The 19,275-nt window shown below is 36.6% G+C and overlaps 2 protein-coding genes across 4 annotated transcripts in view; one reads left to right on the top strand and one right to left on the bottom strand.

Annotated features, from left to right (window-relative positions):
• Positions 1–12,437, top strand: part of LOC120471721 (zinc finger Y-chromosomal protein 1) — a 17,034-nt gene extending 4,597 nt beyond the window's left edge. For both annotated transcript variants that reach the window (XM_039661621.2, XM_089130636.1), the window contains exons 4-8: positions 645–794; positions 958–1,077; positions 3,123–3,257; positions 4,709–4,843; positions 6,192–12,437. In XM_039661621.2, the coding sequence (XP_039517555.2) occupies positions 645–794; positions 958–1,077; positions 3,123–3,257; positions 4,709–4,843; positions 6,192–7,507 (1,856 nt within the window). In that variant the 3' untranslated portion in view covers positions 7,508–12,437. The remainder of the gene's footprint in view (positions 1–644; positions 795–957; positions 1,078–3,122; positions 3,258–4,708; positions 4,844–6,191) is intronic.
• Positions 12,438–13,767: 1,330 nt separating this feature from the next.
• Positions 13,768–18,371, bottom strand: LOC120471715 (lipocalin). 2 transcript variants are annotated; one of them, XM_039661616.2, is made up of 6 exons: positions 18,200–18,371; positions 17,368–17,507; positions 17,192–17,271; positions 16,995–17,108; positions 14,008–14,109; positions 13,768–13,928 (listed from the first exon to the last, which is right to left on the bottom strand). In XM_039661616.2, exons 1-6 carry the CDS (start codon positions 18,293–18,295, stop codon positions 13,915–13,917), a joined length of 546 nt encoding a protein of 181 aa, XP_039517550.2. In that variant the 5' UTR covers positions 18,296–18,371; the 3' UTR covers positions 13,768–13,914. The 2 variants fall into 2 exon arrangements, with proteins under 2 accessions (XP_039517550.2, XP_088986761.1); XM_089130635.1 differs by lacking the exon at positions 13,768–13,928 and having other exon boundaries at positions 13,988–14,109; positions 18,200–18,353.
• Positions 18,372–19,275: the final 904 nt, after the last annotated feature.

The following is a 19,275-nucleotide window of genomic DNA, read 5'->3' as shown; positions in this document are numbered from 1 at the left end:
TTATTCATTTATTCCAATCAGTTTTTTGTTAATTCGTTCATTTATTTGTTAATTCGTTTCTAATTCATTTATTCTATTGGTTAACTAGTTAATTCGCTCATTTGTTCGTTCACTCAGTAAATGTCCAGTTTATTTGTTGTTGTTTGTTTATTCAATCAGTTCTTTTGTTTATTCATTTGTTTCTGATTAATTTATTCTATTGGTTGGTTAACTAGTTAATTTGCTCATTTGTTCGTTCACTCGCTTAGTTGCTAGTCTATATAGTCTATTTATTCAGTCAGTTTTTTCTTCGTTCATTCATTTTATTTGTTCATTTGTGTCTAATTCATGTATTTCATTGGTTAACCACCCATAGTTCTTTTGATCATTTATTCGTTCATTCACTAAGATACCAGTTCAGTTGTTGTTCATTTGTTTATTCAATCAATCAGTTTTTTTTGTTTGTTCATTCATTCATTCATTCGTCTCTAATTAATTTATTTTATTGGTTAACTATCTCATTCGCTTAGCTTAGAGTTTATTTCCTGTTAATTTCAGTCAGTTGAATCAAATCTTTTTGGACTTCTTTCCCTTCATTAGTTTTTCTGGCATAGAACTAATGATCTGTTCATAATGTTTATGGTGGTCTGTCTTCCTTCCTGTAGTGGACGACGCCGGTAAGATGGTGTCGGGAGACGGAGAGGAGGTGACGGTAGAGGGGGCGATAGATGACCAGGAGGTGGAGAAAGATGAGGACGGACAGGAAGTCATTAAAGTTTACATCTTTAAAGCAGACTCGGGAGAGGACGACCTCGGTGAGTCAAGAGATTGAGTCAGTGTTACTTTTGTATTATTTATATAATTTTATAGTTTTGGATTTTATAGTTTCATCCCTAAAAAGCCCTGATCTGTGACCCGTGTGTCACTTTAATAACTCCAGATCGGCGAGTAATTGTGTGTCGCTTGATTTGTGTGCAGGAGAGACGGTGGACCTCAGTGAGAACGAGGCCGTCGCTCTGGCTGAGCCTGTGATTCGTCCGCTGAGAGAGAAGATGGTCTACATGTCTGTGGGAGACGGTCATCATACACAGACTGATGGTGAGAGACTCGCACTGATTATCTAACGCATCTGGGTGTATACAACTGTATATACAATTGAACAGTAGAAATGTGGCATCAGGTCTGACGTCTATACCGAGGCTGATATAATTGCAAGCATTGAATATATGAGGTGTTGTTAAAGGCACACTATGCAGGATTTCCGTTTTTGTCAAACTGTGACCCCTAGAGTCGCTGTGGAGTACTTGTACTGTCGTAAATAGCACTCACGCAGAGATGTCTCTGCACTCACGGCCTGATCCCCTCTATTTTACTATTTTACTAGTTTTTTTTTTTTTTTTAATTTTTATTTCAGTTTTAGTAACTCAACAAACTGAAACAAAAAAACTGACATCACTTTTTGTTTATTATTTCAGTATTTTTTTTTTCACTGATTTATCCAAAAATAGGCATTTATACATGATTATTTAATACAATTTTGTATTAAAATCTATTTTATTTAAAGGTGCCATATACAATAATTGAGGTAACAATATACGAAAAATGAGCTACACGCATCAAAAGAATGAGAAGAAATAAGTGCAAAGATGTCATTAAAAAACTGACAAGTTATAGTGCTGCCGAGATATTAACCTGAATTAGCATGCTAAATTACTAGCCCCGGCCCGGCAGGTATCGTAATACCAGTTCCGGCCATGGGAGGCGGTATGCGGACGGGCAACGTTAGCACCAGCCAAACTGCAATACGCGAGTGAGTCGCGCTCGCGCCGGCTTGTGTGTGTACTTGAACCTGATGTCAGTCGAGTGGAAATACAGCCAATTACTACATTTCAGTTCAGGGAAGAGTTCAAAAAATGATTGGTCGACATTATGCATGAGGAATACATTTTGGTAAGTTGTAGCATACTGTATCTTTCACCAGTGTTCGTGTTCTTTTTCCAGCTAGTAGAGACGATCGGTTCACGTGCGCTAGGGATCTGTAGTGTAACATGTACAAGCGCCAAAACGGTATTTATTCTTTGAATTGCGTAATATAATTGACAGAATCTGAGAGCTTAACTAACCTGCTTGCTAAGTGTCAATTGCGTGTGTCTCACGGTGAATTCACGGCGCTAGCTTGATCAACATCAGCGAATGCTGTCTGTCAAATTAATTCACTAACAATAAAAGTGTAATATGAACAAAATGAATACCATAAACTTCAAATAATTGCCCAAGCTTTTATTTTCCCATACCGTCGAAATGCACCAGCTTGTTTTTGAGATCTATGAGGCGGTCTTCATCATTTAGTGTTGAGATTCATAGTGTTTAGTTTAGTTCACTCTAGTGTTTAGTTCATTGAGTCTCTGATCTCTAAAAATCTCCAAATGTTCCACGTGAAACTGCGGTCTTCCAACCTTTTACTATCATGTCAAATGATTTGAATAACATGCGCGATGGTAGGAGCACAAGTCATTTTTTGGAGGTATACTGCCCCCATCTGTTATGGAATATGGAGTAGGATTTGATTTATGATGTTAGATGGCACCTTTAAAGGCACACTATGTAGAAATTCCGTTTTTGTCAAACAGTGACCCATAGAGGCGTTGTGGAGTACTTGTACTGTTGTAAATAACTTGTGTAACTTTTGGCTAAAAGTTACACGGTGTGCCTTTAATATAATATTTTAAGTACTTACATTTCCAGCATAAATAACTATATTGTGATGTTTAGCATTACTGGTGTAAAGTAATTCACACTGAGCTTTAAGATTTTAGCTATGCCGCCCATCTCTTCATGTGTGCAAAAGCTCAAATAGCCTCTTAGTTTCATCTCAAAACGCTTCGTTCTTTCTGTTCTGCAAATGTCAAATTATGCAACTTTCTGGGAACTTGTCGAACCCGTCATTATTGTCCCTGTTTGATTTACTAAGCTACAAATTCAATATGTTTTCAATGATGAAACTTTGATTTGAAAGATTGAATTGGCGTGAAACATTCTACTTATATGGATGATGTCTCTGCCAACATTATGATTTAAATTTTGACACTGTTATTGAATATTTCGGTGTGTTTTTGTTTGGTTGTGTGTGTGTGTGTGTGCAGGAGGCTCTAAGCTCTCGGATGAGGTGTACATGGAGGTGGTGGTTGGAGGAGAGGAGCCGGTTCCTCATGACCGGCCGTATGATGGCACCGCCCTGAGCAAGGACTTCATGCCTGTGGCGTGGGCAGCGGCATACGGTCAGGACACGCGACGCTTCCTCATTTCACAAACACAGATCATGTAGGAAAACAGGAACTTAAACAAGCCAGTGTCTGTTGACTACCAACAACACCAGGAATTATGAAATGTAGGGCTGGCTATTGACTCATGATTTAAATATATATCAGGTACAGAACATGTAAATTTTTCAATCTTTGGTATAATTCTATAATATTAAAGTTTAAAATGAACAACACAAGTCGAAACTACTAAATTCAATTGCCATGTATTTTTAGATATTATAATAATAAGAAAGAGTCAAATAAAAAAGTCAAAAGTCATTTAAATTGCATATTTACAACAATATTTATATTGTCTTTATGATAATAACTTTTTTATGATATATTCTATTTTTTTTTAAATATATATCAGGTACAGAACATGCCAATTTTTCAATCTTTGGTATAATTCTATAATATTAAAGTTTAAAATGGACAACACAAGTCGAAACTACTAAATTCAATTGCCATTTATTTTTAGATATTATAATAATAAGAAAGAGTCAAATAAAAAAGTCAAAGTCATTTAAATTGCATATTTACAACAATATTTATATTGTCTTTATAATAATCACTTTTTTATGATATATTCTATTTTTTAAATATATATCAGGTACAGAACATGTTCATTTTTCTCTATGGAAAATAATCTCGACTAATGCTGTAAACTATACATATATTTGGGATAATTCTATAATATTAAAGTTTAAAATGGACAACACAAGTCCAAACTACTAAATTCAATTGCCATTTATTTTTAGATTTAATAATAATAATAAGAAGAAGAAATAAGAAAGTAATTTAAATTGCATATTTACAACAAAATTTATATTGTCTTTATAATAATATTTTTTTCTGATATATTCTTCTAATTTTTAAATATAAACATTTAAACATTAACTTTCATGACATTTATTCAAACATACATTAAATAAAGAGGATAATAAACAGGTAAAGTGTCACACCACCAATACGTCATTTATTGTTTGGATTTTGTAATAAAACTGATGGAATTTGCAATACTTTTTTCATATCAACAAAGCAACAAGAATATTTTGATTTATTGGGTGGCATGCGCTTAGAAATAATGTTTTCGGAAGTTATGTTCGCACATAAAGATTAATTAAAATTTGAAATTGATATTGTCAACCCAGCAGTGATGAAATGTCAAAATAGCCTTTCTTTAATGTGCTGGACAAACACTAGAAACCTTCATGTCAAATGTGATGGAAGTGCTGGTTAATCTGAGTTTAATTATGCATTTCATGTTTGAAAGTAGAAACCGTGTTGCAGAAACACACTTCCTGTGCTCTCATGTTGTGTTTGATTATAGTGGTTGACTGATATGAGCATTTAACGTTGTGATCTTGCATTCATTAGGATGTCATCGAGTCATAAATCATTTTTGGATATGCTGATGTCATAAGCAGGTGCGGACGAGGGCTGTGAGAACCGTAACGGTGCAGCGAGCGCGTTATTGCACATCGACGAGTCGGACGCACTGGACAAACTCAACCGGCAACACGGCAAGAAGAGACGAGCCGAACCCCGACAGGTCCAGACAGGTATTAGCGCACACACACACACCTGCCACTGGACTGCTTACAGGAGGAGTTCACATCAGAATGAAAATATACTGATATGACTGATATACAGAATGAAAATATACTTAAAAAGTCTAAAATTTCAAAATCACAATTTAAGGCCTTAAAAAGTCTTAAATTTGCTGAAGTATTGTGTCCTAGGTCTTAAATCTTTTTAAATGGGTCTTAATTTTCCTATGTCCATGTAAATCTCATTGAAATGCTCCTGCAGCGCTTTGGAATGATTTTTAAAAAAAATTATATTACGTAGTTGTAGTTCTTAATTTGCTGTATTATGACTACAAAATAGACCAACATGCAACAGCCAATCAGTTTTCAGTTTTGTGTTATTGGTGGGTATCTCAGATACCACAGACAGACATAATACGGATTTTATTCGGCTATGGGGACGTGGAAGTTTAGCCATAATTTACAAAAATGTACAAAATCACGGGACCGTTTGTACTGATTTTTGCTGAATGTTCAGTTTGAATAAATTAAATTACTTTGCAAATAATTTTGAGACTCGTTACATGTTTCCTTTGTACGTTTTTTTTTTTTGTCATGATATAGGTCTTAAATTTCATTCATAATGGTCTTAAGTCTTAAATTTGACTTTGTGAAACCTGCAGAAACCCTGTAACTGTACACTACGGATGGGTAACGATTAATCGCGATTAATCGCATCCAAAATAAAAGTCTGTGTTTACATAATATATGTGTGTGTAGTGTGTATAATTAATTTGTATATATAAATACCCACACATGCATGTATATATTTAAGAAAAATGTGTTATTAATATATCAAATATTTATATTTGTATATAATATTAATTGTGAATAAATATATATAAAATATATACATGCACATATTTCTTAAATGTGTTATTAATATATCAAATATTTATATTTATATATAATATTAATTGTGAATAAATATATATAAAATATATGCACATATTTCTTAAATATATACATGCATGTGTGGATATTTATATATACAAATTAATTATACACACTACACACACATATATTATGTAAACACACACTTATTTTGGATGCGATTAATCTTTGCGCATCCCAACTGTACACTTGAAAATACATCGAAGTAACCTCTGATAACAGATCACTCTATGTAAAGCTGCTTTGAAACGATGCGAATTGTGAAAACCGCTATACAAATAAATGTGAATTGAATTGAATTTAATATATTTGATTTCAATTAACATAAATGCTTCTTTTTATAGTTTTAGTTCAATCTGCATAATGTGAGCTACAAAACAAATTTTCCTTCATCCTCTCACTGTCCGCATCTCTCGTTCCTCCCCAGCGATCATCATCGGCCCGTACGGACAGCCTCTGACGGTCTACCCCTGCATGCTGTGCGGTAAGAAGTTCAAATCGCGCGGCTTCCTGAAGCGACACACTCGCAACCACCACCAGGACGTGTTGAGTCGCAAAAAGTACCAGTGCACGGACTGCGACTTCACCACCAACAAAAAAGCCAGTCTGCACAACCACATGGAGGTCCACGCGCTCAGCAACAAAGCGCCGTTCGAATGCGAGACCTGCGGGAAAGAGTTTCACCAGCAGGCGGCGCTGTTCTCGCACCGTCTCCAGCACCACCACCGCGAACAGAAAACGCCCACGGCGATCGCGTCGCCTTCTCCTCCTGCCGCCACGGCCAAGACGCACAAGTGCAAGTTTTGCGATTACGAGACTGCCGAGCAAGGGCTGCTCAATCGCCACCTGCTGGCCGTTCACAGTAAGAGCTTCCCGCACATATGCGTGGAATGCGGGAAAGGTTTCCGCCACCCGTCGGAGCTCAAAAAACACATGCGCACGCACACCGGCGAGAAGCCGTACTCGTGCATGTACTGCGATTACAAATCCGCCGATTCGTCCAACCTAAAAACGCACGTGAAAACGAAGCACAGCCGCGAGCTTCCGTTTCGCTGCGAGCGCTGCGGTCAGACGTTCGCCGAGGAGGACGAGCTGACGCAACACGCCGCGACGCACGAGGACGCCCGCGGACACCAGTGCAACCACTGCGACCATCGCAGCTCCAACTCCAGCGACCTGAAACGGCACGTCATTTCCGTGCACACTAAAGACTACCCGCACAAGTGCGCCATCTGCGGGAAAGGCTTCCACCGGCCGTCCGAGCTTAAGAAACACTCCGCGTCGCACAAAGCCAAGAAACTGCACCAGTGCCGCCACTGCAACTTTAAGATCGCGGACCCGTTCGTACTCAGCCGGCACATCTTATCCGTTCACACGAAGGAGCAGCAGCAACAACAGACGTCGCAACAACCGACTCCGCCCACTTCCGAGTCGTCGCCACCACCACAAGCCCCGCCCACAGAAAAGAGCCCCCCCAAGAGGACTATAGGGGCGGCGCAGTTAGCGGCGCCCTCGGTAAAGAAAGCCATCGGCTCCAAGGGTCCGCGGGAAAGGCGTGTGTATCAGTGTCAGTATTGCGACTACAGCACGGGAGACGCGTCTGGCTTCAAAAGACACGTTATTTCCATCCACACGAAAGACTATCCTCACCGCTGTCAGTACTGCTCCAAGGGCTTCCGGAGGCCTTCGGAGAAAAACCAGCACATTATGAGACACCATAAAGACATGGTGCCGGGAGAATGAACACCTTCCTCCGCTCACTTCCGTAAAGACACTAAACAACCATTGATTTGAAATCCCTCATGCTAGAAACTCTTGCAAAGACCTTTCATGCATAGCAGCGCGCGCACGTGTGTGTGTGTTGTGTCTGTATGCGAGAGCGTGCATATGAACATGCTTTATGCTAAATGATCACATGGTTTGCAGTCTTAAAGGAATAGTTCACCTGAAAATCGAAGGGGTCGTCATTCACTCGCCCTCATGTTGTGCAAAACCGTTTTTTTAGCTAATTAAAAAAAGAGAATATATTTTTTTGCATTTTATATTGGCCTAATATTTAATTTAGTACATTATTATGATATTTTATTTATGCTTTTCGGTAACACTTTACAATAACGTTCGTTAGTTAAAGAGTAACTAAACACCAGTGTTGTAGTCGAGACCACCTCACTCGGTCCGAGTCGAGGCAAGACCAGAGAGAGTCGAGTCCGAGTCGAGACCGAGTCCATAGAGAGTCGAGTCCGAGACCAGAGACGGTCGAGTCCGAGTCGAGACCGAGACCAGTGAGGGTTGATTACCTAATTTACTTTTATTTACTTAGAGAAACCCTTTTTTTTACTGAATTTACTTAGAGTTTAACAAATATGATCAGTTTCGGGTAAAAAGGCCGCATAGTAGGTGGTGTTAAAAGTAATTTTATTACAATTTGTCATGCGCAGTTGCGCACTAGAAAATCACCAATCACTGGGCGTGTCAATCAATTTAAATAAATATTTTATTAACATACATTAATAATCATGAAAAATATTTTGAATTGAACTCGAGTGGACTCGGGAATAAGTCCGAGTCCTAAAAAAAAAATGTTCGAGTACGAGTCAATTCCGAGTCCAAATGCACACGAGTCCATGACAAGACCAAGACCATTAAAATATGGTCTCGAGGCTACAACACTGCTAAACACTAAACCAACTTTTTTTAGTTAATGATCTGTAAGAATGGATCTTTATTAAAACCAGTCATTGATTCGAGTAACTTTTTTGACATTTGTTTATAAAGTGTTCTATTTCTACAATATATGGCGTAAAAACGTCTTTGCTCAGTGCTGCCCTCTTCAGGTTGAACGTGGCTACTGCAGTTGAATTTTCCTATTGGATGTTCCGCACTTCGTGACGCACGCAGGTTTCAGCTCACCACGCCCTTGGCAGTATAAAAACTATCTTGTGTCGTCAAAACCACTTTAGGGAGTCAGGAATTGGAATTGTGAGTATTGAAAACGATCAGGATAGAGTATTTTAGCGTCTATTTCGTCCCCTCCATCTCCGCTTTTCAAATATTGCCAGTGGGTGGAGCCAGGCTCTGACCAGGGGTTTAGTTACCCTTTAACTAACCATGAGCAATACTGTATTTGTTAATCTTTGTTAATGTTAGTTAATACAAATAAAGCTGCTCATTGTTAGTTCACAGTGCATTAACTAATGTTAACAAGATTTTAATAGTGTTAGTAAATGTTTAAATTAACATGAACAAAGATTAAAGGAGAACTCCGGCGAACAATGAACATTTGGTCTAACAAAACATCGGTACCTAGTCAATCGTTATCTGATATTTGTTTTCATGATAATCGAATTTAAAGAGTTTTATCTCTAAAAACTGTTTAGCGTATAATGCTAGCAATGGGGGTTTTGACTAAGTAAAAAGAAATCGCTAGTTTATACCACTAACAAGGCTCAAAATAGCCCCACACTAACACAGTAACATAATGAGGGTCCATACACGCAAAACGAAGCATTGAGAACTTTGTAAGACAGTTCACTTCGCTATCTAACGTAGTTAATGTTAACTAATGAACCTTATTGTAAAGTGTTACCAATGTTTCTTATCATAAATGCTCTAAAAAGCACCATAATAATAGTCTTTATGCACTATATTCCAGATCTTGTCAAGTCGTGAAACATTTTTTGTGAGGACAACCCCAAATTTAAGGTGTTATACACTTACATTTTCCTCTCTTCTCTAGGAAATAAAACCGCATGCGATTTGAGGGTGAGTATTAGTAAATAATGACATTTTTGTTTTGGGTGGACTATTCCTTTAACTTTAACCGTTTTATGTTTGATGAAACTAATGTGTACGTCCAGCCTCTGGGATCAGGTGCATATTCCTGAAGCATTTTTGAGTCTTGCGTTCACGCTGAAATCGAAATGCTTTTTGAGTATAGGACCATGTGATGGATTTCTCACTCAATCTTGCACTTTACTAGCATGTCCGTCTGCTTGATACCTGCTTAAAAACGTGGACACCAGGAAATGTTTTTAATGTTCGGAAAAACGTTGGAAATTACCAGGCACTCTTATTTTGCAATGTTAGTATGATCAGGACAGGGTAATGGGGAATGTGTGGTCTCACAAATCTGTAATGATAGCAGGAAGCGTTCATCATGATTGATCTGGTGGAGAATCAAACGACTACATCTGTAACAACTAATGTGTTTGAAAGGAATAGTTCACCCTAAAAGTGAAGTCGTCATTTACTCACAATCACTTTCATGTTTTTCCCATTTTCATTATAGTCACAAGCTCATAAAAAGGCACCGTTGGATGTATACGCATTGGCAAAAGCGTCAGTATATGATGACCTGGGATGAGAATGCGTTGAGTATTTGCTAAAAAATGGAGGCTTTCATGTGATTTAAAGGGACAGTTCAACCAAAAAATTTAAATTGTTGTCATTTACTAAAGTTGTTCCACACCCGCATTAAGTTCTTTCTTCTATTTAACATAAAAAATGGTATTTTGAAGAATTTTTGTAATAAAGTAGTTTTTGGTCCCCATTGACTTCTATAGTGTAGAAAAAAAATACAATAGAAGTCAATGGGGACCAAAAAAAAAAGTCTCTTAATACAGAAAAATGTTATTAATACAGACATTAAAACAGGTTTGGAACAAGTTGGGAGTGAGTAAATGACAATATTTTAGTTTTTTTTTGTGAACTATCCCTTTAACTTTTGCTCTGTTTCTTAGAAGTCACATATATTGGAATAATTGTAACAACATAAGTCATATTTACGACTTTTATTGCTTTTTTTTTGTCCGTTTGGAGCTTTTCAGTTACTATATATATATATGGTAGGAAAATCTTGACATTTTCAAATCGTTTTAAATCTCTTTGAAAATACACGGTAATATAATTTTTCTTTTAGGTGAACTATTCCTTTAAGGTTTATGCAGAACTAGTTGTCTACTGCTGCATTTCTTTTTAATTTAGTTTTAACTTGCTGGATCAAGTCTATTCACCTCCAGAACAAAGTTGTTTTAAACACAGTTCTCTGCCTTCACTTTGCTATCATTGTTGGTCATTTTGAGCGCATGCTGAACTCGCGTCAGAACAGCGCGAGACTGCAGCAATGCATTTTGGGTATGTGAGACCATATACTCCCTTTTTGATTTAAAGAAAGCTTGAATTCTATGGTAACAGAGGACAGATTTTAATCATGCAAGGGTAAATGTTTTCTCATGTTGTGAGTTGATTTAAATGCATTTCATTTGGATGTATGGGACCACAGAACTTACTAAACATGTTGACTTAATGGGACGCTTGGGTCATTTTTAACCCAACAATCAAGAGATAAACAAAACACAATGGTAGTATTTTCTGATTTGTGTTTAAATTAGCACAAAAGTATTGTATTTCAGTAAGTATTTTTAGATTACAGTTATGATATCACCATTAAAATGCATTATAAGCATAGGAATTAAATAAGAATAAATGTTGAAAATGGTGTTTTCATTACTGTACAATAAAATATAAAAGTATTTTACTGCAATGCCATTACTACCGTTATATAATATATGAGTACAAATATTTTCAAGTGTCTCAATGCAAAACTTAATAGATTGGAAATATAATTTATTATTTTAATCTCTTGTTTTTGGGGTGAAATTTGACTTGAGAATTTGTGTATTTTACTTTTTTTATTTTTTAGAGAGAGATATTCAGCCATATGAATTCTGATCACTATATAAGGTTCAGTTTGCCAATCATGTCTTGCAAAAGCATTTTTAATGACCGTATATCGGGCCAAGCGTTCCCTCATCAGTGTACACAACATGCAGTAAAGATTAGAAATGATCATATTTCTGTGTGTGTGTGTATTATAGAGGGATAGCAGAGTTTCCTGGTTTATTCTCAAAGCAATGCATCAGATATGTTTGCGGTCGTCATTAATAACCTCTCACCTTTAACCCTTCGAGTGACCGTTCCAAGTCGTGTTCATGTGCGGTCAATGCAAATACACACAGTATAGCCTCCTGATACCTACTAATAGTCTTAATAGTCGACGTCAGACCTCTCTCAAGCTGGCGTCCCCTTACAGTTACTAAGGCAAACTAAAAACTGGAATTGACAAGGCAAATCATGTTGGAAATGCTCTGTTTTGTGTGTGTATGTGACGTTAATTGAAACAAGAATTTGGATCAAAATTCCACCAACCTGTGATGGATGATGTCATACCCAGCTTTGCATGTGATTGGCTAGAGGTTTCCAAAGGAACTCGAAAAAGCCTCTGTTTGTGTCCGAACCGCACCATTAGTAACGACGAGGGCCACACCTTCTTCTCGCTCAAACGATGCCATTGGTCGGGAAGGGAATCGGTCGCTGCGCTCGCTGACCGAAGCACTTCCTCCTAACGTTCCCGGGCCTCTTCCTCTCCCTGTGATCATTTTTATACTGCAGATATTTATTTGGTCACCGTTTAAACTTTGTTGTATAGTTAAATGTAAGTAGGAATCTATGGGACTATAACTTATTGTTTTGTACACAGATCTGTAAAGAGAGAGTGTAGATGTAAACACTTTGGAAAGAGGAGTTCAGAACTTTGTGTTGTCATGGATGTATCTTCACATTTGTTTAAAAATGATAAAAAAAAAGGAAATAAAAGGCAAAGTATTTTCCTGCATTCTCTGTTTATTGTGGAAGTGTGATTCAGGGTCTTTTTATAAATGCTTCCCATTTACATTTATTCATGTGGGAGATGGTTTTAGTCAAAGCTATTTACTGTGAAGTGATTTATTATTTATGCATTAATATGAATTTGGTACCAGTCAAATATTTTGGACACACCATGACGAGACGAGCTGGTATAGACAACTTTGAAAAACAAAAATGATGTGCATTTTTGTTCATTATATAATTTTCATACTTCCATATGTAATTATTTTTTTTCAGTATTTCATTCGATTAGATTTTTTTAAGTCGGTTTAATGTCATTTAATTTGAAATGACTTAAAAATCCAAGTTAATTGTACTTAATTTTTTTTTTACAGTATCATAATATCACACGCTCTTAAAAATAAAGGGTCCAAATGGGTGTTTTTAATTTTCATACTTCCATGTGTAATTATTTTTTTCAGTATTTCATTCGAGTAGATTTTTTAAGTCAGTTTAATGTCATTTAATTTGAAATGACTTAAAAGTTGCTTTAAATTAAGTACAGTCAACTTAGATGTTTAAGTCATTTCAAATTAAATGACATTAAACTGACAAAAAAATGAGTAACACTGTAAAACTGGCTAAAAAACTGACTAAAAAAATCAGTAACATTGTAAAAAAAACCAAATAAAAAATATCTAGGTTGAGTGTACTTAATTTAAGGCAGCTTTTTAAAAATAATTTAAATTTTTTTCCCAGTGTAACTTATTTTAAAAGTAATCATAATATCACACGCTCTTAAAAATAAAGGTTCTAAATGGGTGTTTTTAATTTTCACACTTTCATGTGTTATTTCATTTTTTCAGTATTTCATTTAGTTTGAATGAGTAGAATCAGACTGCTCTTGTTTTTGATCTTCTCTACCCTTTTCTTCAGTTTATGCCTCAACAGTTTTAAGAGCACCCGTACATATGCTGTTTTTACTGTGCCATTGCAATTTCCTTATATAATCAATAAGTTATGAAAAAGTATGTTTTTACATTGCTTTAACTCAACAAGATTCAACTAATTTTTTTAGTCAGTTTAATGTCATTTAATTTGAAATGACGTAAAAATCCAAGTTGATTGTACTTAATTTAAGACAACTTTTTATTATTATTTTTTATACAGTGTAACTGATTTTAAAAGTAATCATAATATCACACGCTCTTAAAAATAAAGGCTCCAAATGGTGTTTTTTCGCAGTGATTTCATAGAAGCATTTTAGGCTCCAATAAATAACCTTTTATAGTGAATTTTCTTAAAAAAAAACATTTTTTTTTTTTTAAAGTGAAGAACATTAAAAAAGCCACATTACAGAGATTCAAAAAAGATTTTATTGGTCCAAACTCATGAAGAAAAGACCTTTAAGAAGGATAAAGGGACGAGTGTAACACTAGAGGGCACACTAAATGTTTCACTACAGTCATGAGTCTGTCAGGAATCAGGATCTTCAATTCAGCAGATCAAGGGCACTCATCTAGAGAGAAAAGATGGTCAGGTCAGGTCTGAAGAGGTTATTCATCTGATGCATGCTTTCTAAACACACAATGTTTTACCATTCTTAGGCAGGATGGAGATGTTCTCCGGCAGAATGCCTTGCTCCAGAGAAAACGCATTGAACTTGTCCAAGATATCCTGTCTCAGGTCGGATGTTCGGCCTACAAAAACAGTACAAGCACATCGAGATGTCAAAAACTGTATTAACTAAAGCCAGAATCAATGCAAAACTTGGTAAATAGTTTTCGTTTTTTGATCTTGTTTTTTTTACAGTAGCCTACACATTACAGGCTAAAATTTAAGTTAGATTAGAAAGGGCATTCATAATCCATTTACCTCTGTAACATGATGTTCAACAACAAACATTTTACAATAATACTTTTAAGGCATATGATTTATTAATCTTAGTTCATGTTAATTTCAGTATTTACCAATATAAAATCAAGTTATACCTGTTAAATTGTCTTGAGCTAACATGAACTAACAAAAAAAAAAAGGACAACTAAATGTTAAAAGATAAGAAATAAGCCGGTAAGAAATGTATTGCTCATTGTTAGTTAATGCACTATGATGGGACCTTGTTTAGAGTTATTACATTTTTAAATAAATTGATGAAAGAATAACATAGCCAATTGACAGTAGAGGAATGGGGAAGTAAAGAGATTCAGTTTACTGCAAGTGTGTTGCTCAAGGGCACAATGGTTCAGGAAATGTATTTTACTTCTGTACACCACGTGAGTCACAATACCTTTTTTTTTTTTAAATCTCATATCAGAAGGGCTTTTCACACTCGATCCAGTTAACCCTGGGTCATTATGTATGTAATTGTAAACCACATGTAAACAGGGTTATCCATCTTGCTTCTCGTTTCACAAAGCTCATAATTTACCCAGTGTTAACAATTAATGGGTATTAATAGGGTGACGTACAATAGGGTTGTGCCGATAGACGATAGTATCGTGTATCGACGATAGTCTGACATATCGCCGATGGCAGATGCCTTTGACGATATCAATACGATAATTGGCTCGTTTTTTACCATAATGTATTAAATTATTATTATTAGGCCTATTATTATTATTATAAAGCTAGTATTGTTATTAAATTAATATTAGGAACTACAATTAATTTGCCTTGCCTAAATTTGCAACGACATCACCTCATAACAATTGCAACAACACACGCACTAATGAGGACTCCTCTAAGAGAATGTTTTTAAAACAGACTAAAAAACATCCCACATCAAAATATAATTGCAAGGTGATCCATTCACAAGTTATCAAGTGCTCGTTTTAACAGACGCAAAATTCAATTTCCTACAGATCCAAGATGAAAACGGCATCGTTGTTCGTCAGTAGGCTATTTGTTTCCGTAACACATTAACAAAACGTTTAATGACACCAACACTAAAAACAATACAATTACTAAATAGTATTAATTATAATATCACTAAAATAGTATTATTAGTTACCGTTATCATCGTCGTCTCTGAGGGAACGCGGCGTTAATGCAGATGCCGAAAGCAGTCCGTTTTTACTTTCACTTTCAGAGATAGAGCGCGTTTACATGCGACGACGTTCTTAACCTGATTATGTTGAATAAACTTGACAATGCATGTGATCATGTAAACGTTTCCTTAATTATCTGAGTCAAGTCATAAGTATAAGTATAAACCGATCGACTCAGCTAGACGTTTGGCCCTTGCTCTTGTTTCTCCCGGCATTTAAAACACATTAACCCGCGTACTTCGTGCTTAATGAAGTGCGCATGTGAAGTGCGCAGAGAGCGCACTGGTAGGGGGACACATATCGCAAACTCCGACTTTTTCTGACCCAAGAAATTATTAAAACGTGTTTTCATCTCGTGCAGAAATAGGCCCTAGTCAAAATGCTGCATGTAACGGCATGAGAATAGGCTAATGTGTCCGTAAATTTCCCGTTGACAAACAAAAGGATTAGGATCTCTTTTTTTTTACCTCACTATACCAGGAAATAACCTGATCCTATTAATAAACACTCCACCTTTGCTAGCAAAATAGAAAAAAAGATTCTCGTATATAAAACGAAGTAGGCTAATAAAACAAGCAAATGAATGAGTAGGCTAAATAATCAAGTTAATAATCAAATAAGTTAGCCCCGCCCCCTCACGATAATATCGTGTATCGCCGATCTCACAGGCTGACGATAGGACGATATGAAAATGGAGCATATCGCCCAACACTAACGTACAATCCTAAACTCAGGGTTAACGACCTCATTTACTTATTTGCGTTTTCAGTCAGTGTGTCATTGATTGGAAGAGAGAGCACGCGACCTGCACTGACAATGCGCGTTCTCAATATTATTACACACTTTGTCGATCAAGTGTCTTTTCTGAATGGACTTCTGGAACTACAAAGGTAAGAACGAAGCGGTCTGTTCGTGTTTTCCACCACCGTTTTATATTTTCCCCTTTCAAGCACTGATACGAATCGTTTATTCACCAGAGAAACAAGCGCGCCGCCATCTTTAGTATTTTGTTAATTTCCGTTAACTTCCGTTTTTGGTAGCATCGCCGTTGAAGAGTAATTCGCTTGTAAAGTGGATTTAATTAAAGATATAATGAGCATTGCTAGCTATAGTTTGAAGTGGATGTCACATTAAATGTCAGTAGACCAGGGAGATTTGAAAATGTGCGGTTCATTCACAAATCCGTAAGATCTTAACGACATGTTGTGGAAATACAAACCGGAAGACAGAACACGACGAGTAACGTTACAGTGATGGAAAAGTGGCGGGGCTACATATCTACTATGTTTCATTGACTTTCTAAAGAATGTGATGTGAATATGATCATATCGCACTGCACACATTTGCCATCTAGATGCAGGGTTAACACTACAAAAGCGACACTAAACCTGGGGTTTTATAAACAGAACATGGTTTCATAATCTTTTACCCAAGGTTTAAAGTGGGGTACCTGAGATTAAGCACAGTGTGAAAAGCCCAAGAAAAAAATCTGAATTCACAGCTTGCAACAAATTCAAGTTAATGTGAATGTGTGTTACCGTAGAGCTTGTTGAGCACTGTGGAGGATCCAGCCTTGGTCTTCACAGTGTGGATCAAAGCAAACTCATCATACTTCACATCAACAATGGTCATTTGATTTTCAGTCTCCCAACCTGTGGAAGAAACATCATTTCTCATTTGAGTCCTGTATAAACCACTACACTGTGTTTCATCATGTCTATCAGGTCTTCCTTACGGTCACTGCGGAAGCTGAATATTCCAGGAACATCAGACTTCTGAGCGAGATGGTTCATCTTCCAGCATGTGCCATCAGATCTGGGAAGACAGGACAAGAGGGTAAAATATTTACATGTGCAAGCAAGAGAAAGTTTTGTTAATAGTTTCTTATTTTTAGTGATCAGTTCGTCTTACTTGAGACTGGAATAAGCCATCTCCAGATCTCCTTCATTGGTCGGTGTCAGCATGGCGATGCCCATCTTCATGTGCGCCTTACGGGTGACAAACCACTCTGCATTGGTGGCAAACCCAATCAGGTACCATTTCCCAGCCACCTATATGAAGGACACACACGCATCAACAACATTTCCCTTTTGGTGCAGTTTTGACTGAAAAATTTTACATTTGTTTTTTCTTCTTCATTGGAATGGGACAAATGTTGGACACTTGCTATATGAACACACTCACACACACAAAATCATGGGCGTGATTTGAACAGGTTAAATGGTCCTTAATGAAATAGTCACATTTGTGCTCTTCATGGTTAAAAATATCAGGCTCAAATTTTGAAAACAACTTTGATTTTCTCACAATTTAAGAAAGTTGTGATAAAATAAATTTCATATAAATATTTAAGATAGTATTTATTTCACATTTTTCATAACAATAAACGTAAAATTCTGTATTTTTTCAAAACTTGTGTTGTCTTTGAAAAGAGATCAAACTTAAGTCTGCGCTCTAAACATTCAAGATTTACGACAGTTTAAGTTTCATTTTCTGGTATATGCTCAAAAAGTGAATTAATGGATTATAAATACAGCGTAAATATAATTTAGTACCACAAAATCCACCAAAAATACCAAATATTAAATAAAAAAACATTATGGAACTAAAATATAGCAGATTAATTCCATTGAAATAAAATTAATGCAACATGCAAAGAGCACTAGAGGGTTAAGGATATTCTGGTCTCTTAATCATTCCAAATCTGCGGGATACATGTTCTAGATACATTCCTCAGTCTTACCCTCTCGATGTCGAAATCTGTCTGTGGTGTGACCTCAGAACTAACAGCAAGGGCGCAGAGCAAAACTCCCAGCAATCCCAGTACGGTGGTTGGCATGGCTACGGCAGAGCTCAGTCCGGAGTGTGTGTGTGTGTGTGAATCTGGGCCTCGAGGAGCGAATTCTGAGCGGAGTCCCTCGACACACTCTTATATAGCGCAGCCCCCCGTTATATAAACACACGCCCCTTACACACACACTCGCTTCCGGTTGGCTATCTTTGTGGAGACTCTCCAAACTGTATATTCTGCCCCCTTACACTAAACCGACCCATAAACTTTCGCATTTTTACAACAAAAAAAAAACAAAAAAACAACTAATTTTGTGTGACTTATAAGCTTGTTTCCTCAGTTTAGGTCCATTTGTCCCCATGAGTCTGTGTGCATTCAGGTTTAAGTCCCCACCGGGATAGAAAACATGTACAAACACACACACACACACCAGAATGCACTTCAAAATATGGTACATAACACAAAACGCACACATCTAAATGAGCACATACCCTTTTATTAATATTATTTGTAGAGTACAGATATCCCAGAGTACAGATATGCTGACCCACAATACACTTGTAGGTCTGTGCCGTTCACCAAGCACACACACACACACACACACACACACACACATAAATCTCAATGTCATCCATTCAGTTCTCACTTTTCAGTGCACACAAACACACACACAGAGGCATATATAATGTTGAGTTTAGGGCCCTTTCTTGTAAACAGACACACACACACACACACAGATGCGTATATAATGTTGCGTTTAGGGCCCCTTCTCTTTTAACAGCTTTGTTATATAACAGTTGGCACAGAGGTTTGCAAGGGGGTGTGCTGCTTACTTTCTTAACCAGAGGCTACACACACACACACACACACACACACTCACTCACACTATACATGAAGAGTTCAGATGCAAAAGCCTCTAAATGCCATTTGAAATTTTCTTCTTTAGTGATGATTTTTATCAAACTTGTATATTTTATTTCATTAATTTCACTTAAATAACAATTAATAGGTAATTATCATTGCCATTT

Source organism: Pimephales promelas, chromosome 4 (assembly GCF_988280905.1).
Source record: "Pimephales promelas chromosome 4, fPimPro1.hap1.1, whole genome shotgun sequence".
In the NCBI taxonomy this organism is placed as follows: Eukaryota; Metazoa; Chordata; class Actinopteri; order Cypriniformes; family Leuciscidae; genus Pimephales; species Pimephales promelas.
This window is presented reverse-complemented; position numbering and strand designations above follow the sequence as displayed.